Source organism: Heptranchias perlo, chromosome 5, assembly GCF_035084215.1.
Source record: "Heptranchias perlo isolate sHepPer1 chromosome 5, sHepPer1.hap1, whole genome shotgun sequence".
In the NCBI taxonomy this organism is placed as follows: Eukaryota; Metazoa; Chordata; class Chondrichthyes; order Hexanchiformes; family Hexanchidae; genus Heptranchias; species Heptranchias perlo.
In genome coordinates this window covers 103184914-103205666 of record NC_090329.1, presented here as the reverse complement: position 1 = coordinate 103205666, position 20753 = coordinate 103184914, and the positions used below count along the sequence as shown (strand labels likewise).

General features: G+C 42.8%; 1 protein-coding gene across 3 annotated transcripts in view; it reads left to right on the top strand.

The window, feature by feature from the left end:
* Positions 1–20753, top strand: part of cyb5r4 (cytochrome b5 reductase 4) — a 113559-nt gene that overhangs the window by 39889 nt on the left and 52917 nt on the right. For all 3 annotated transcript variants that reach the window (XM_067984943.1, XM_067984942.1, XM_067984944.1), the window contains 5 exons: positions 3314–3407; positions 6807–6839; positions 7362–7484; positions 15092–15232; positions 16200–16349. In XM_067984943.1, the coding sequence (XP_067841044.1) occupies positions 3314–3407; positions 6807–6839; positions 7362–7484; positions 15092–15232; positions 16200–16349 (541 nt within the window). The remainder of the gene's footprint in view (positions 1–3313; positions 3408–6806; positions 6840–7361; positions 7485–15091; positions 15233–16199; positions 16350–20753) is intronic.

Here is a 20753-nt window from a genome sequence, read left to right as displayed (position 1 = left end):
ATGTGCATGTCTGCACTTCCTGTCCACATTAATCTTAATCCTTGTCAACACAACTATTGATGAAACTATTGTGTTATCATTTAACATTAAAACTTATTTTATAATGGCATTTTCCTGTATAAACAATTTCCTGGCATGGTTGGTTGATGAATTAATGAAATCACTGAAAATGATTTTTGAAAAATAAATTGCCATTTTTTTCTCAGTAACTGTGTCTTTACTGTCTAATTAAAGTTTTTACTTGAAGGACTCGAGGCTCTCCTTAAAAACCCCAAGCTTGGACTTGATCTTTTTTGCCAAGAGTGGTGACTCTATAAACTGACGGCAGTTTAGGAACATAGGACCAGGAGTAGGCCATTCACCCCCTCGAACCTGTTCCGCCATTCAGTTAGATCATGGCTGATGTTAACTCCATCAACATGCCTTAGTTCTGTAACCATTAATACCCTTACCTAACAAAAATCTATCAATTTCAGTTTTGAAATTTTCAATTGACCTACCCTCTTTTTGGGGGAGAAAGTTCTAGATTTCCACTATTTCACAGATTTGTTTGAAGAAGTGCTTCCTGACATCACCCCTGAACGGCCTAGCTCTAATTTTAAGATTATGTCCCCTTGTTCTGAACTCTCCCTCCAGAGAAAATAGTTACTCTCTATCAACTCCTTTTTAATTATTTTAAACACCCCAATTAAATTATCCATTAATCTTTAATACTCAAGGGAATAAAAGCCTAGTCTATGCAACCTGTCCTCATAGTCCCGGTATAGTTCTGGTGAACCTGCAGTGCACCACTTCCAAGGTCAGTATATCCTTCCTGAGGTGCGTTGCCCAGTACTGAACGCAGTACTCCAGATGGGGTCTCACCAGAGCACTGTACAGCTGTAACATAACTTCCACCCCTTTGTATTCCAGCCCTCTTGAGATAAAGGCCAACATTCCAATAGCCTTTTTGATTATCTTTTGTACCTATCCACTAGCTATTAATGAAGGACTCGAGGCTCTCCTTAAAAACCCCAAGCTTGGACTTGATCTTTTTTGCCAAGAGTGGTGACTCTATAAACTGAAGGCCCCTAAATCTCTCTGCTCCTCCACAGTTCCTAGCTTCTTGCCATTTAAAAAATACTCTGATCTATCTTTCTTGAGTCTAAAGTGGATGACCTCACACTCTCCCCACATTGACCTCCACCTGCCACAGTTTTGCCCACTCACTTAATCTATCAGTGCGCAGTAAGCACAGTTTTCCGAGAAACATCAGTGACACTTAAGCTCGCTAAACGGTAAAATGCTTCTCTCAGCCTTCAATTCTATTTGATTAGTTTTGTTTTCAAAATTATTTAAAGAAAAGCTAGAGAATACACTTCAAAAGCCTTATTCAGGTTAATGTTATAATGACAAAAGCAAAATATTGCGGATGCTGGAAATCTGAAATAAAAACAAAATGCTGGAAACACTCAGCAGGTCGGGTAGCATCTGTAGAGAGAGAAACAGAGTTAACATTTCAGGTCGATGACCTTTCATCAGAACTGGAAGATGTTAGAGATGAACAGCTTTTAAACAAGTATGGGGCAAGGGAAAGGTCTGTGATGGGGTAGATGATGCAAGGCAGAAGGAGGTGATAGTGGACCAAGTATAGAAATGAAAGATCAAATGTTACATTTAAGTTTTTTTTTAAATAGCAATGCTATGTAGGAGGGACAAAAAAATTAGTCTGTACTACTTATATTTTTTTTTATTTGTTCTTGGATAACACTGGGGATGGACAATAAATACTGTCTTCCTAGTTGCCCTGAAGGCATTAAGAGTTAACCACATAGTATGGGACTGGAATCACATGTAGGCCAGACTGGGTAGGATTGATGGGTTCCCTTCCCTTAAGGATATTAGTGAACCAGTTGGGTTTTTACACAATCTGACAGCTTTCATGGTGGTAGTGTTCTGGTGGCAGCCCACAAATGATCAGATTTATTGAATTCAGTTTAACTTAGCCTGATTGAGTTTGAACTCACAACCTCTGAGTTGCTAGTCCAGTACTGTAACACTTGTTTTAGCATTAGTTGGTGTTTGAATTCTAAATAATCTCTAAACCTTCGAAAATGTATTCAGCTGAAAGGGAAAGACATGCAGATAGATGGAGTGGCTTTCCTTATCTGAATGTGAGTTTGTTTTGCAAAAAAAATGCCTTGAATTTTGCAAACAACAGAAAGCTTCTAATTATTGGCTGTGTTTTGTTAATGATTAGAAAATGTAAACATTCTAAATACTGATAGCTGTGAGGAGAGAGAGAGACATGCACAGTGCCTTTCCTTTTCCTTATTGAAAGCAAACAGAAAGCCTGTAGTTATCATCTGACATTCGTCCGTGTTTTGTTGATAGTTAGAAAATATAAAGGTTCTAATTACTGATGCCAGTGACACAGATATAGATGGACACACACACAGATCCATTTGTAGGGACCAATCACAAAACACCAAATTTAGTGTTGGCAGAGATCTCTTAGAAGGGACCAATGCTGCTAGACCTGCGATGCATCCCCCACCCAGTGCTATGAGGTCCATACCCATGTCCTTCCCTCACTGCTGACAGACACTAAGATTGATAAGTGAGCGAAACTCCACATTCCAACCCTAGTTCTGCCAAATTTTTGATTCCCCTCCACAGTGATTCCATACCAAAGGTTCTGCCAATGGTGCAGACACCAGCAGCCCCACTTGAGTGCTACTAAACTCCAGGACCTCCACCCCAGTTCTGCCAAAGCCCAGAACTGTGCAGCTAATCCCACTCCCCTTACCAAGTATTGCTTTTTAAAAAAAATGTGTTCAAGTCATGGGTGACATTGGCTATCCTGTAGTTATTATCCATCCATAACTGCCATGGTTTGTACAACTGAGTGGCTTGCTAGACCAATAGAGAGAGTATGAAGAGTGAACTGTGTTGTTTGGACTAGAGTCACATGTAGGCCAGATCGGGTAGAGGTGGTAAGATCCCTTCTCTGTCAGACATCAATGCACCAGTTGAGTTTTTACAACAATCAGCTTTCATGGTCATTTTTTCTGGTACCAGCCCACAAATTACATGTTAATATCTCCCTTCAAAAGGAAAGGGAGGAATTTGATATGACTACTTCAATGATAATATTGGTACCAGTAATTTATACCCCTGTATTATTGAAACGCCACTTGTATGAGAAGTGATCAGCTATTCTAAGTATATATAAAGTAATTATTCAAATTCTTAATCTGAACCTATTAATCATGAAATATTAGGTCGCACAGAATTTGTGGTAGTTCTTAATTTGTGTAAAATTCTTTCAAAGGACATCAACCCAAATTCCGTGATAGTAGACCTGGAGGGTGGTGTGCTAAGAACAGAAGTTCGTCAACAAGAATATTCTTATATCCTTCACGTGGGTATGTAGGCACTTCACTGCTGCCGTTGGCCTGCGGAATCTAAAAATAAGACGAGCATTTTTATTCCGTATGTACGTTATTTGTTACAAATTCATCACAGATATTGCGCTTTTGAGGGCTTTGATACTGCACCTCCAAAGGTTTGCCTATTAAAATGCAAGTTTGAAATTGTTCATTGTTTCACGATTAGAACTCCCTTGGGCCAGCACCAAGTTAGGGACATTTAAGGTTTAAGAAATTTTAAAGAAAACCATTTTTCCATAATATTGTAAACATTTTTAAATTGAAAACTACACGTAGAAAATGTTTGTGATAGTATAAATTAAAGGAAAGTAGGAAATGAAAATGTTATGGTTCTTTAGACAGTTACAACCAGGGCACAGATTGCTGATATGGGATACAGTTTTCTGTTGTCCATTTGAAGCATGTAAACTGCATTTACCTAATAATGTGGGATCTTTATGGAGAGAGTGATGACTTGTACAAGATTTTGTCATCAATACCAACAGCCTTTAATGTAGTGAAACATCCTAAGAAGTTTCACAGAAGGATAGCCAACAGGTTAACCTCTGTTTTGAAGATCAAATCTGTGAGCTCCTTGTACTTCAGGTTAGAAATGAGGATGGTGGGGGGAGAGTAAGGGAGGACAAATGAGTTGGTTTATAGTGAAAAGGAGGAGTTTGATGTTGTCCTTGATCCTGGAGTAAGATGATTTGGCCATGGAGAGTTTGAAGCCATATTACCTGAAGCAGAGAAGTAGAGCCATTGGTGATGGTAAACATTGAAATCTCCAGTAATGGGGATTACAGCAGAAAGGAAGTTAAAATTGATAGATTCTGTTTTGGTGGATAAGTCACTGTGTTATAATGGCATTTGTCCTCCTTAATTGTTCAAATTGTACCATGGGATTGGAGACTAGCCAATGCAACACTTTTCTTCAAGATGGAAAAGACGACATTGGTAACCGCAGACCAGTAACATCAGTTATGGACAAACTGTTGGATTCCATAATTTGAGATAAAATTAGTGAGCATTTAGAGCTATTTAATCAAAATGGATTTGTAACTCATGTTTGACAAATTTAATAGAGTTTTTTGAAGATGTGATTGGGTAGGTAAAGGGAATGCAGTTGATGTGGTGCATCTGGATTTTCAGAAGACATTTAATAAGGTGCCACAAGAGATTTGTTTGATAAATTCAGTTGCATGGTCTAAGAGGAAATATAGCAGCATGGATAGAAAGTTGGTTGATGGACAGGAAACAGCGATATGGTAAATAGGTGTTTGCTTTGGAGAAGGGTTGGAAGTGGTGTACCCCAAGGATCAGTGCTGGGTGCACTTTTGTTCTCTGTCAAAGTAACATTTCAAGTAATTTAAGCTGGGACATCGATTCCACTGCAGCTGATTTTTAAACAACTTGACTGGGATTTTTCACTGTCACCTCTTTGATACATGAGTTCTCCCTGCCTGAATGGCAGTTTTCAGAATATTTTTGTCAGGCTACGAGCAGGATTCCTTTCTCGGAGAGGGAGGAAAATAATGATCGGGGTGGGGGTTAGGTAAATTTTTCAGGGCTGTGGAGTTGATTTGATCACCCATGATTGATTCAGTTCCCAATAGGACTTTCAAAATTTAAATTCCACCCCCATGCCCCCCCCCCCCCCCCCAGCATAGCAACACCAGAAACGTTATCATTATTTGCATGTCCTTAGAATGCACTGCATATGCATATTTGTATATCTTGTCTCCTGTCACTTCCGACGGACAGTCCTGGAAGTGCTTTGGGAGAGCGTGGGACAGGCGGCCGAGCTCCCGAGGAATTTCCCACTGCTGCCCCCTGGAGTTATGACAGGTAGCTGGCATAACTCCAGGAGAAAATCTTGACCCTTGAGTCTTGAGCTTGAATTAAAAGAATCTCGACCAAGTCAAAACAAGACAAAAATACTCAATTTTGTCACAATATGGTGACCCAATAGTTCATGCAAACTATCTGGAGTTTGTACCCGTATAGACCTCCTTGATCCCAAATTGGAATCTTAATTTGATATTACATAGCTTAATGTTAGTATCATTTCCACAACTAATGTGCAGTTTAAAATTTTCATAGAAAACTGCCTTGTTGGTAGCCTTCATTTTGGCCTATAAGTGTCAATGATTTGCAGATTCTCGTGGATTAAAAATTTTAAAAAGGGGAACGTGTCCCCAACCCGCCGCGCATGCGCCCTGTGCCGTTTTTACGGCGGTGGATTTCGTGTCGTGCAGTTGTCCCACCTTGGAGAGGCGGGACACCTTATTAGCAAATTTAATTCAAGCTCGGACAGTGCCATTGGGAGCCTGATTTTAAATTTAGCAGTTGCCACGTGGGTTTCCCAGGGCTCAGAAAACCCGGTAGCAAGAGGGAGGCAGTCGCAATCGCAGACCTCTTCCCCACCTGCCCCCCCAAAGCCCCGATGGCTATCTCTGCATGCCGTCATCATTGCCCAATTGGGAACTCTTGGTGAGGAGAGGCTCTTTCTGGCAGTGCCAAATCAAAGAATCATCCCTATGGTTCCATAAGCAAAAGAACAGACAACCATTCTTTCTGTGAGCATGGACATTGAGTTTTTAAAGGCTACTGAACCATTGGAATCATCACAGCTAAGTTCAATCCTGTCCTCACTGTCCGCACAAGCACACTTACTGTAAGGATGAACCCCTATAGCAAGAGCCCTGGTTCTTTTTGTATCTGCTACCTAGCTCGCAGACACTAAAAACTAAATACAAACTAGCAACCCCGAGATTGTGAAGTCAAATCCCACCATAACAGGTTGTGAAACTGAACTCAGTATGTCTGTAATTTGTGGGCTAGCACCAGAGAAATTATCATGAAAGCTGCCTGATTGTTGTTAAAACCCGAATGGTTCACTAATATCCTTCAGGGAAATGCACCTCCCACCCCTACCCTTTCTGTCCTGTATCTGACTCCAGTCCCACACTATGCGATTGATATTTAATGTGCTCTGAAGTGGCCTAGTATGCCACTCAGTTGTGAAAATAATTGGTGTAAAGAAGGTCACCCATCACCTTCTCAAGGCAACCACAGATGGGCACTAAATATAGCTTTGCCAGCTTGGCCCACAATCTGAGAACAAGTGGCCCGGCTGAGATTAGGTAACTTGCCACTCACCAGATTGAACTTGGGACCTTCCCGGTCCAAGTGGCTTAGTTCCATGCCATGCTATTTACCCAGCCAGCCAACTGGGCCTAAATTCACCCTTATTAGTAGTACACAATACTAAGGGAGCACATTAGAGTGTCTCACTTTAAGTTAGTCAATCTTATAGATTTTGTTTTATTTTAATTGTATATATTTTAAAATGTTATTTGATACTAACAAAAGGCCCCAATTTATTTTTTATAGAACTGAGTCATGATGTTCAAGAGGTCGTTTCTGGTATGTTGAATGTTAATAAAATTGGCTGCTTTCAGAAAATATTGAATTTATTATTCTGTTATTCATACTTTCAGATCAATTTCACTGGCTTTCCTATTAACAGTTTGTAATATTTTTGCATTTAGTTCCTTAAGTGATAATTGTCTGTTTACATCAATATTTCATAGAATCCCCTTAATAATAATCTAGGGAAATGCGTTAATAAAATGTCAATAACATTTAATTTAAAATCTGTTGCTCACCTGAAATACAGGGTCATTTTATGAGTTCACGATCCAGGCTTGGACCTTCGCCTGTTCCTAACGTGTATCAAAAATTTAGGCATGGACTCCTCACGATTTTCTGGAATCCCCTTGTATCCCCTTGTTGAAGGTGGAGATCATGTTTGTAATCATAAAAGCTTTGGCTCCAGCTTAGTATTACATTAGGAATTTAATGTAAAACTTTCATACTGCTGAGTTCTATTATGCCATTTCTTGTACGTTTTGTTAATTGCAAGTAAATTGCAATTTATTTTTTTAGTGCACTGTGCAAGTAAAGTGGGAAAAATAGAACTAAACCTGAAAAAAATTAATAACACAATATGGAGTGATCTTGGACAACCTCAAGAACATCATAACTCATACAAAAAGAATACTGATGGAGGTATGAATATGTATTCTTTTATCATTTGAAGTATATATTGAACAATTTATTTTCTGTTGAAAAATTTTTTTTCAATCTGATCTGAGCGAAAGATATGAAGTTTAGGTTCTTTATTCCACATCCTCCACACACCACATGAGTATAGCCTAGCGCGATAGGTTCTGGGTTAATCATTGCATAGCACACCTTTGGAAATGTCATCATGATGTCCCAGATAGGTAGTGCTGCACATAGTCCCCTCCTCCCACATTGTATAAAGTCCGATGGGCTGCCTCATTGTGCCAGTTGGTTTAGCCCCAGCTAAAAGATCTTTGCTTGTTGCATCGGACATCAGTTTGTGTCAAAGGCTTCAGCCTCTTTAAAGGAGAAGCTTAGGATGGACAGACAAAGTTTCAAATATTTTGTTACCTAAATGCTAGGTTACCTAAATTCTTCAGATTTCCTAGAAAATATCATCTTGGGTTGTGCTTTCCAGGGTAGGTGTACAGAAGAAAGAAAAGCTATACTCTAGGTTGTGTGAACATAAGGGAGCAGGAGTAGGCTATACAGCCCCTCGAGCCTGCTCCACCATTCGAGAAATCATGGCTGATCTTCAACCTCAACTCCACTTTCCCGCCCGATCCCCATGTCCCTTGATTTCCCCTAGAGTCCAAAAATCTATCTATCTCAGCCTTGAATATATTCAATGACCGAGCATCCACAGCCCTCTGGGATAGAGAATTCCAAAGATTCACAAGCGTCTGAGTGAAGAAATTCCTCTTCATCTCAGTCTTAAATAGCCGACCTCTTATCCTGCGACTATCCCCCTAGTTCTAAACTCTCCAGCCAGGGGAAACAACCTCTCAGCATTTACCCTGCCAAGCCCCCTCAGAATATTATATGTTTCATTTAGATCACCTCTCATTCTTCTAAACTCCAGAGAGTATAGGCCCATTCTACTCAGCCTCTCCTCACAGGACAACCCTCTCATCCTAGGAATTAATCTAGTGAACCTTCATTGCACCTCTTCTAAGGCAAGTATATCCTTCCTTAGATAAGGAGCCCAAAACTGTACGCAGCACTCCAGATATGGTCTCACCAAAGCCCTGTACAATTGTAGTAAGACTTCCTTACTCTTATACTCCAACCCTCTTGCAATAAAGGATGACGTGCCATTTGCTTTCTTAATTACTTGCTGTACCTACATGCTAACTTCTTGTGTTTCTCGTACGAGGACACCCAAGTCCCTCTGAACACCAACATTTAATAGTTTCTAACCATTTAAAAAATATTCTGATTTTCTGTTCTTCCTACCAAAGTGAAGAACCTCATATATTTCCCCACATTATACTCCATCTGCCACCTTCTTGCCCACTCACTTAACTTTATCCCTTTGCAGACTCTTTGGGCTCTATTTTCGCACCCGCAATCGGGTGCGTTCGTGCCGGGGGGGGCTGCGAAAATCCAGGATTCCTGGGGCGGGTTCCCCAGTGATGCGCTCACATGCACGCGTGTGGGACTCCCGCCGGCAATTAAAGCCAGCGGGGTGCCACTTAAAGTACTTGAACAGGTACTTCGGGTTGTTTACAGACCTGATTGACCTGATATTTTAGGAGGGATCGGATTTTGCAATTAACTGAGACTGTTTCCCGTACTGGGGGAAACACTCCCAGTTGAAATGGATGTGTTGCAGCCACCAGCCTGTGGCAGCTGCAAAGGTCCATTTGACAGGTGGGGGGGTGGAGACCCTCACTCATTGCAGGAGGCCACTCTGTCACTTTGGACAAAGTTTGGCCTCCACCACCCTTCTCCTAACAATCAAATGCATAAACCTGCACACTTACCCCGGTGTCCAGACACATTTACCTACCTTGCGGAAACCCTCAAACTTCCGGATGGGGGCCGCCGTAACTGCAGTCATGACCTCCTCGGAGGGCGAACAGCATCACCGGCCACGCCGTCCACCTCTGACACGTGGAGCTCCACAGTGCTGTGACACATCCACCTGCACAGCAGGAGGGAGGGTAACCGCAGAGAGAGATGCGTCGCAGAGGGCACTACCCTCGCCACAGGGTCCACAGACCGAGGCTCAGCTTCCTGGACCACTCTGAGCAGCAGTGCACACGGAGGCTCAGAGTCGCTCGACATGTAGTCGTGGACATCTGCAGCCTCTTTCATGCCGAGCTGCTCCCGGCTGGCCCGAGCACCATCTTCTTAACAGTCGCGGTCAAAGTCACCACTGCCCTTAACAACTTCTCCTCTGCATCCTTCCAGGATGCCAACGGGGACATCGCCGGCGTCTCTCAGTCGTCTGCACAAAAGAGCCCTGCAAATACACCCACACCCACTCTGCAGTGACACAATGGGTGGCATCAAGTATGCGTGTTCATGGTGAACCCCATGATAAGAACCTGTTCCACAAGCCAGTCGAGAATGGGCAAGACGTGGCAGTAGTGGTGATAATATTTATTGTGCATGTGAAACAAAACAGATATAAATGAAAAACATGACAAATCGTCAGACACCCTTGCGCATTCCCTTTGTGCTCACAAAACCTTCGCCTTGCTTTTCCGGGAACCCCTACGTGGTGCTACCCCTGTGGCTTCAGCAGAGGTAGTGGCAGGTTGCTCTTGTTCATGCCCTGACCGATGAGATGCTTTGAGCCGACGCCCTCTGGGTTTGGGTGCCCGTGAGGTCCCCTCCAAAGACTGCTCCACCCGTACCTGTGCAGGGGCAGACTCGGCCACCTGGAGAGGGGGCAGCATTGCGGGTATTGTTTGAGAGGGGGCGACGTGGGAGCGCTTTGAGTGGCGTCCCCACTTCTATGTCCCCTTTCATCATCATCCCTCTCCTGGCCCAGGCCCACATCACTCCTTCCACCCTGCTGGACGGCAGTTTGGAGGACTTGTGTGAGGCCTTGGAAGGCCACCTGTAAAGTATCTGTCAGCCTGTTCAAGGCGGCAGAATGTTGCTCACCCTGAATCCGAACGGCCGTTGTCAGGGCCTGAATGGACTCATTGTTGAGCTGTGCTTGACGCTTGAGGGAGGCTAGCCTTTCCTCCACCGCAGACCTTTCTGCACCTACCCACGACACTATCTCAGAGATGCCTTCACGTCCCTGCGACACTATCTCGGAGATACCCTCCTCTACCTGTGCCACCATTCCCCTCATGCAGGAGTTGGACTCCTCCATCCTCTGCGCAATTGTGGAGAGTGCGTGTGGCACCTGTTCCAGTGCCTCGGCAATGTGCTGCTGCCCCTCGATGACTCTCCTTTTCATGGCTGGCCCCCAGGGTTCAGCATCTGGGTCCAGCTGAGCAGAGCCTGGAGAAGAGTGCTCCCACCGACATGGATTCTCCATGGCTGCCCCTGCCACCAGGGTCTGCTTGTGCTCACATGTGCGTGGTGACTCACCATGTGCAAGCCCAACTAAGTGAGGACGGGGACCCACCGAGGTGTATGTATCTGCGCTGGTGGATGGATGGCTCTGATGTGATGATGGACCCTCAGAGACTGGCAGGTCCTCTGAGAAATTGCCCTCCACGGTCACGGCGCTCGCAGATGGCCCGGCAAGAGAACAGAAAGCAATATTAGGCATGTGGACAGATGTTGAGGTGCTGCAGATGCCAAGTGATGCTAAGGTCATTCACTATCATGAGTGCTGAGTGTTAGCTTTGTGTCACCGGCCACTTGTGCAATCCCAGCCTCGGCATCCGCCATGGACAGGCACTCCAGCGTGCGGCTAATCTCCAATGCCTGCTGCTCCGCGTCCGTTAGGACCACCTGGTGTGGCGGGCCCCCTCCGGTCCATGCCCTCTCCTGGGCGTTCTGGCATCTCTTCTCCTATCAAGGCAAAACACAGGGGCGTGATTGAGTGATGGTTGCATGGTGAGACACTGCATGCATTGGTGTGGATGGGGTTGAGCGTAAGGGGGATGCATGGGAGGGTGCGTGTGCAACATAGCCATGATATTTTGTATGAGGATTGGGTTGCATGGTAGTGTTCGAATGGGGACAGGGGTGGTGAGTACGTGCAGGCAAGGTGAGGATGATAGTTGAGTGGATGTGAGGAGTGATGCGAGAGCGTTGTGGTGGCAGTGCAGAAGGGATTGTGTGGTGGTGGAGGTGATGTGGAAGACGGAGTGTGGGAGAATGCGTAAGTATACTCACTTTGCCTAACCTGGTTAGGTCATTAAATCTCTTCCTGCACTGGACCCAGGTTCGTGGCACATTGCCGCAGCTGGTGACCTCCTCGGCCACCTCCAGCCAGGCCTCCTTCGTGGTGGAGGGAGGGCACGTCCTCCCATCAGACAGGAAAAATATTTCCCTCCTCACCCCATCCAGCAGCAGCTGGAGTGAGCAGTCTGAAAATCTTGGGGCAGCCTTCCATCTGGCGTGCTCCATGGTTCAGAATTGGTTGTTTGCTGCAGGAGAAGCATTGGTGGCCTGCCCCTTTAAATAGGGCTCCTCCAGCTGACAGACCTTGCTGCGCATGCGCAGTCCGCCTGCCGCGCAGCTTACCAGCGGGAAACCCGGAAGCACAGGTAAGTGGCTCCAATTAGCCTGTAATTGCGTGCGGAGCACACTGATTTCACCAGGCACATTACCCACGCGCCCAGTCGACCCCCCGCTGAGAACCCGCCGCCCTGCTAATATCGAGCCCTTTGTGTCCTCCTCACAGCTTACTTTCTCACCTAGCTTTGTATCGTCAGCAAACTTAAATACTTTACACTCAGTCCCTTCATCTAAGTCATTAATATAGATTGTAAATAGCTGAGGCTCAAGCACCGATCCTTGCGGCACCCCACTAGTTACAGCCTGCCAACCTGAGAATGACCCGTTTATCCCTACTCTCTGTTTTCTGACCGTTAACCAATCCCCTATCCATGCTAATATGTTACCCCAACCCCATGCGCTCTTATCTTGCATAACAACCTTTTATGTGGCACCTTATCGAATGCCTTTTGAAAATCCAAATAGTTACAGCCTCAAAAAACTCTAATAATTTTGTCAAACACAATTTCCCTTTCATAAAACCATGTTGACTCTGCCTAATCATATTATGATTTTCTAAGTGCCCTGTTACCACTTCCTTAATAATAGATTCCAGCATTTTCCTGACGACTGATGTCAGGCTAACTGGCCTGCAGTTCCCTGTTTTCTCTCTCTCTCCTTTCTTGAATAGCGGGGTTACATTTGCTAACTTCCAATCCGTTGGGACCATTCTAGAATCTAGGGAATTTTGGACGATCACAACCAATGCATCGACTATCTCTGCAGCCACCTCTTTTAGAACCCTTGGATGTAGGCCATCAGGTCCAGGGGATTTATCGACTTTTAGTCCCATTAATTTCTCAAGTACTTTTTCTCTACTGATATTAATTACTTTAAGTTCCTCACTCTCATTAGACCCTGGGTTCCCTACTATTTCTGGTATGCTTTTTGTGTCTTCTACTGTGAAGACAGATACAAAATATTTCTTTAACTCATCTGTCATTTCCTGAGTTCCCCATTATAACTTCTCCTGTCTCTGCCTCTAAGGGACCAACGTTTACTTTTTCTACTTTCTTCCATTTTACATACTTGTAGAAGCTCTTACAATCCGTTTTTATATTTCTTGCTAGTTTACTTTCATATTCTATATTCTATTTTCTCCTTTTTATCAATCTTTTGGGTGTCTTTTGCTGGTTTCTAAAACCGCTGAGTGTCAACTTCACAGTAAGGGAAGTAAGGAAGGAAATTGCAGAGGTACTGGCCATAATTTTCCAATCATCCTTAGCTATGAGGGTGGTGCCAGAGGACTGGAGAATAGCAAATGTTACATCCTTGTTCAAAAAAGGGTGTAAGGGTGAACCCAGCAACTACAAGCCAGTCAGTTTAACCTCAGTGGTGGGGAAACTTTTAAAAACGATAATCTGGGACAAAATTAATAGTCACTTGGACAAGTATGGATTAATAAAGGAAAGCCAGCACGGATTTGTTGAAGGCAAATCGTGTTCAACTAACTTGATTGAGTTTTTTGATGAGGTAACAGAGATGGTTGATGAGGGCAATGCGGTTGATGTTGTGTATAAGGACTTCCAAAAGGCATTTGATAAAGTGCCACGTAATAGGCTTGTCAGCAAAATTGAAGCCCATGGAATAAAAGGGGCAGTGGCAGCATGGATACGAAATTGGCTAAGTGGACAGGAAACAGAGAGTAGTGGTGAACGGTTGTTTTTTGGACTGGAGGAAGGTGAAACAGAGTGGTGGTCCCCAGGGGTCAGTACTAGGACCACTGCTTTTTTTGATGTATTATAATGACTTGGGCTTGGGTGTACAGGGCACAATTTCAAAATTTGCCGATAACTCATAACTTGGGAGTGTAGTAAACAGTGAGGAGGATAGTAATAGACTTCAGGGGGACATAGATAGGCTGGTGGAATGGGCGAACACATGACAGATGAAATTTAATGCAGAGAAGTGCAAAGTGATACATTTTGGCAGGAAGAACGGGAGAGGCAATATAAACAAAATGGTACAATTCTAATGGGGGTGCAGGAACAGAGAGACCTGGGGGTATATGTGCACAAATCTTTGAAGGTGGCAGGATAGGTTGAGAAAGCGGTTAAAAAAGCATATGGGATCCTGGGCTTTATAAATGGAGGCATAAAGTACAAAAGCAAGGAAGTTATGTTGAACCTTTATAAAACACTGGTTCGGCCACAACTGGAGTATTGTGTGCAATTCTGGGCACCGCACTTTAGGAAGGATGTGAAGGCCCTAGAGAGGGTGCAGAAAAGATTTACTAGAATAGCTCCAGGGATGAGAGACTTCAGTTACGTGGATAGACTGGAGAAGCTGGGGTGGTTCTCCTCCAAACAGAGAAGGTTAAGAGGAGATTTGATAGATAGATAGTTCAAAATCATGACAGGTTTAGATAAACTAAATAAAGAGAAACTGTCCCATTGGCGGAAGGGTCGAGAATCAGAGGACACGGATTTAAGGTGATTGGCAAAAGAACCAAAGGCAACGTGAGGAAAAACTTTTTTATGCAGCGAGTAGTTATGATCTGGAATGCGTTGCTTGAGAGGGTGATGGATGCAGATTCAACTGTGGCTTTCAAAAGGAACTGGATAAATATTTGAAGGGAAGAAATTTGCAGGGCTATGGGGAAAGAGTGGAGGAGTGGGACTAACTGGATTGCTGTTACAAAAATGGGCTGAATGGCAGCCTCCTGTGTTGTAATGATTCTATGATTCACAGCAAGTACACCTCTTTGCCCCTCACTTGAGGACTGTAATTATTAGTTGGTGGTTTGTTAGCCTATGGACATTTGGAACATCAAGGTGGATGACATGACGCAAGCTGCCCTGCATAGGCCCTTCCACAACGTTGAAGGTAGATATCCATTGTATCGGACATTAGCTTGTGACAAAGGCTTCAAAGAGTAAATTAAGTTAAGGTGTGTAGAGAAGCAGTTTCTTCACATGCTGGTTTATATAAGCCAGTAATAAGTTGCAACAGTATCGGAAAATTATGTGCAAATTGGAGAGAAAAAATGAAAGTTGTAAATATTAGCAATTTCGGCATAATTTTTTTAAAAAATTGTCTTTTTTTCCTCCCCCCCCCCCCCCCCCCCCACAAAGGTCTTTTTTACCGGAAATGCAACCTGCTCTCAAAGATGGATATCACGTATGACACTAGATTGCTCTGTTTTCAGCTACCGCCTGGATGTCATATGACAATACCTGTTGGACAACACATTTATCTCAAAAGTAGCATTCAAGGTACAAGAACAATTTCCTTTATGCAATTTCCCAGAGCTCATAAATTAAAAGCAAAAAAAAAATTTAGATGCATAACCAAGGTCCATTTGTAACTACTTCTATTTTATGTAGCACCTAAGGGGTAAAGGTTAAACGTGAAGGCGTAGGTGTTGGATAGTTTCTCAATTATTAGGTCTCCTTTTAACACAAGTCTACCTATGAGCCGTTGATCCATTGGGAGGATGTGGATTCCTGTGCTTTGCACTGACTACATGAAAAAGTATTTGCTGATTTTTGTTACTATTTACAAGCATTGATTTATAAATTGCATCAAAATCTATTAAGACATCATCACCGTATATGGTGCACACTCTTAAGCTCTTTCTCTCTCCTCAAGCAAAACTAAAGGTTTTCCAACCACTTTCATCATTAAAACAATGCTGCTTTACAGCGAATGGCGATCAGTTTACAAGTGCATGATCTTAGCATAACTGTCCTGTAACAGGGCACTGCTCTAATTGCATTTCTAGTGTAGTACATTTTTTTTCTTTCCCTTTACCTCTGATCGCCTAAAGGCAGTGACTTATACTGGCTGCAATTTTGTGGGTGGTGACCCTCTCTAACCCATCATTTTATGTGTTTGAATCTGGAGTCACAGCTGAGCCAAACCATATCCTCGCCTGGTATCCATGTGATTCCAGCAGGAGGCACTGGTTAGCAATCAGAACTATGAACATTCCTTGTCCCCCTCAACTTTGAGGCACCAAGGCCAATTATAATCCACATTACTGTTATCCAAGCATAGAGAAGGATCCAGGACTTCCTGCTCTCCGTGGCTTACCGGCGTACTATGTCGTGCATTTACCGGCAGACACGAGGCAGGGGCATATGGTTCATTCTAAATGGACCAGTATGATGTCTTTGTCTTCAATTTCTCAGCGAGCTTATGTTTTTATTATACTACCCTTTCATTCTCCTCTTCTCCCAGATGTAGAAGTAGTTAGGCCATATACCCCTGTGCTGCCATCCTTGTATCCAGAACCAAAGGATGATAGTCATGCCTGTACAAATATCTACTTAATGATGAAAATCTACCCTGATGGATTGCTAACACCACTCATTGACAAGCTTCAAATCGGTAAGAGAATAGATTTTGGTTTTTTTTTCAGATCCTACTGTTCTGTCTATAAACCTGATGCAAATTAATTGCGATAGTTTTCATCTACAAATAGAGGAGAATTACAGAACTAGTTGTGCAATTGTGTATCTTTGTACTTAGAAAGCACCTGTGACCCAGCAGTTTGTGTTGCATTGCAAAATTGTATTCCATAATTGATCTTACTGTGATTGGCTCAGAGGGCGATGAGAGTAAATGAGGTAGAGCGCAGATAGCTGCAGGGAAGGGATGTACTTGCTCAACTTGGATATAATCAGTCAACTAAAGGCTGCTGGAAAATTACCGAGTGACTGGATGGAAAATAAATGCTTTAAAAGTTTCTGATTTTAACAATTAATCGTCATCATAATCATAAATATAGTTTTGAATGAAATCAAATCTGGGCCCAATTGGACAATTGATTTTTTAATAATATGTCCTTCAAGGAATTCTCCTGACAATCATTGATTCAGAGCAGGAGCTTTAGTGTTTACTGCATTCATGCATGGTACAAGGAACAGAAGTCCCAGTTTTATGTTCAGAGATCAGCAAAGTGAAATCCTAGAAAATATTTAATCAAAGCTACCGAATGCTTCTTTTTGAAAATATAATCCATTTACTTTTATCTCTTCATACGCTAATTTATGTCACTCTAAATGTTCAACCATAAACCAAGAAATCTTAAATGAAAACAGAAAATGCTGCAAATACACAATTGGTGCATCAGTGTCTGTAAAGAGATATGGCAGGTTCATGGTTCACGTGTAGGCTGTTATTTTTATTTCAATATGGTTTGTCCGCTATATTTGATTTGAATCAAGGCCACCAAAATGAACAGTGAATGCATATCCAACAAATGATTTATTCAACAGATTGCATATTCTTTTCTTTGTAATATATTGAAATGAGTATCAGCGTATTGGTGCTTGATTTATAGATTTTGTGTCACGCTGGGAGTTAGGCCTGACATTCACTAAAACTATATTTTTCTCCATAAAGGAATGTTAATGAAATTATGGGAACATGCGCCTTTGAGAGAATGTGATTTTGTTAGCAGTAATATGTCAGCAGTGATAAGGTAGCAGTGTATCATGACCCGCCTGCACTAATCACTAACTTTCTCAGGCAGCTCAACAGCCACTTACACCAGTATAAATATAAAGGTTTCATGATTCAGCTGTGAAGTATATATTTATTGATGAAATTACTGAATCGCGACAGTGAATACGCTGATTTAGTAATGAGGCCCTGCAAGTGCTGTTGTTAATATTGTATTACAGGTGGAAAAAAAATCAACAAATAATGTATTAGCAATAAAAATAGCAGGTATGTATGCAAATTATACATTCCATGATGAGCGAGAGATTATATTGCAAGAACGAATTCTTAAGGACTAAATCATCGTGCCTTACTTGTTTAAAGGCACAACTGACACCTGATAAGAGGACATAGCATGTAAGACGTGGTAGAGCTCCAGACATTAAGGAATTCACTCTGTACAAGGAAACTATTGATTGTTTTCGGGAGGGAGAATTTAAAAGGCATTGGGGCTGAGGAGATTGGTGGGGAAGCCAGAACTAATGGCATGTACCATATATTTTGTTATTTAATAACCTATTACATCAACATATTGTCTGTGTCAAAGCATGTAATAGTGAATGTAATGGCAATATAATATCCAAACAGATAAGTGAGTTTTACTTATGATGGAACACCTCTCTTCACGTTACAGCACTGGCATCTGCCCTTATGCAGGCCATAGCATAGTAGGAGAATCTCTTATGAATACTGTTGCTCTAAAGGTACAGATGTAGTCAAGGCTGGCTTCAAATTGCTTGGAAAATGACAAAGGAATCCTGTCACTTCATAGATGCCTTCTGCTCTATGCTTATATAGATCAGTGGGCATCATGAGATGTCCTTCATAAATGACATGCATAGGAGCAGCCAGCTGACATTTATCTCAGTGGTAGTTTTATGTTGTCATGTAACCTCTCACAATGGCATTAGGCGCCACCTCTGAAAACAGTGATTCCCACAGCAACAGAGCACATGGCACTGATGCAGATCCATCGGCATCAGTTGCAGATACAATTAACCAGTCACCTGTATTCCCTATAGTTTGCTGCTGGTTCTTAAGAGTGTAATGAGGTGATTTGCAGTTCATGGCTTCAGGGCACTTCCTTAATGGAGCAGTACAGGACAAAGTCTCCTCCTTCCCTGTAACCTGGAAGTTATGGCTCTGATTTATAGAGTTATCATATTCTTTGACAAGAGGTCAGACAAATACCACCCAATTACAAACTGACCATTCTGCAAATGATGCTCTACATTACAACAGTGACTACACTGCAAAAGTACTTAATTGGTTGTAAAGCACTTTAGGACGTTCTGAGGACATGAAAGGCAATATATCAATCCATGTCTTTCTTTTATTTCTCTAATTAACAGTAATAGAGAACCTGCAGACCCTAGCTATAATTGTCCATTGGTGCACTATAAAGTGGTGAGTGCTCTAGATTCTCCATGGCTGCTGTCTGAAGTTTGCCAAACACTTTGCCATTAGAGCATGAACTGGAGGCTGAGATTGTGGAAATGGCTTAGTGTGTAAATCACTCATTAAAACTATCCCTTTTCCTTGTAGGAGGAGGAGTTAAGACATTCTCTTTCCAATAAAGGTAGTCATCTTTGAGTATGAAGGACTACCATCATAGGTCAAAGAGGCTGATTCCTGAAATGCCTCCTGTTAATGCCTGGATAGTTCCTGTGGCATGGTGGTAAAGAAGGCATATGGGATACTTGCCTTTATTAGCCGAGGCATAGAATATAAGAGCAAGGAGGTTATGATGGAGCTGTATAAAACACTGGTTAGGCCACAGCTGGAGTACTGTGTGCAGTTCTGGTCGCCGCACTACAGGAAGGATGTGATCGCTTTGGAGAGGGTGCAGAGGAGATTCACCAGGATGTTACCAGGGCTGGAGCGCTTCAGCTATGAAGAGAGACTGGGAAGATTGGGTTTGTTTTCCTTGGAGCAGAGGAGGCTGAGGGGGGACATGATTGAGGTGTACAAAATTATGAGGGGCACAGATAGGATGGATACTAAGGAGCTTTTTCCCTTCGTTGAGGGTTCTATAACAAGGGGGCATAGATTCAAGGTAAAAGGCGGGAGGTTTAGAGGGGATTTGAGAAAGAACATTTTCACCCAGAGGGTGGTTGGAGTCTAGAACTCACTGCCTGAGAGGGTTGTGGAGGCAGGAACCCTCACAACATTCAAGAAGCATTTGGATGAGCACTTGAAATGCCATAGCATACAAGGCTACGGACCAAATGCTGGAATATGGGATTAGATTAGACTGGGCTTGATGGCCGGTGCGGACACGATGGGCCGAAAGGCCTCTATCCGTGCTGTATAACTCTATGACTATGTTGAGAGTAGCAGTGACCTTCACTGCCGTAGTAGTACATTGCAACTAGGTCACTGTCTCTGTAGGTCTTCATAAGTCAACAGGCACATCTCAGTCACCTACTTGGTGAGCCTGAGACTCCTCATCTACTTCTCCTTCATTACGTCCATGTAGCTGACTGTTATGGGACACCTGGTTGCGGTACACTCTGCTGTAAGTCTTGCATCTCCTATATTCTCTGCATTCCCAGTTCATCTCCTCCTCCACTGCAATATACCTGACAATGGCTCCTACATTCATGTATCCGGAAAGAAAAGTCCTCTGCATTATCTTGCTGCTCTAAAATCTTCCCTATTGTTGAGCTCACTAACTTAAGTTATGATCTGGAGAAAAATGCTCATTTTTCAACTTGAGTCTGCAGCTGTAGAATGCTGCAGGAGTTCATCATTAATGACCTTTAGCAAGGCCTTTGGCAAGTTAATTGGACCCTTTTCTCACTCCCCAGGCCTTTTTTTCCCCACTCCTTTTGTGGAAAGTTAAGAATGCTCTAATGTGGATGAATTGTCTATTCACACTCCCTCGTGACATTTCAAGATCTTCCTTTTTTGCTAAGATGAGTAAACACAGCGATATTGGACCCATTGTTCTTTGTAAATTCTAATTTCTGGGTACATAAATATTGAGTGAATCGAACAAGTAAATATTAAGCAGCACTTCAAATTATGATACTTGAGTTGAATGTTCCAATTAATCCATTGTAGAGTATTTAACGTGACAAGTCTGGGTAAAGCATACCATTGAAAATAATGTTTAGCTCAGTACCTGCTGCATCAACCCTGACTCATTAAATGCTTTGCAACTACATTCTACAGTCATATAGTAATACTGTTTTTAAGGGATCATGGCCTTCCTGACACTGAGGTGGTTTTTAACAGTCTAGTGCAAGCAAAGGATGCAGTAACAACCAATGCCTGAATTAAATT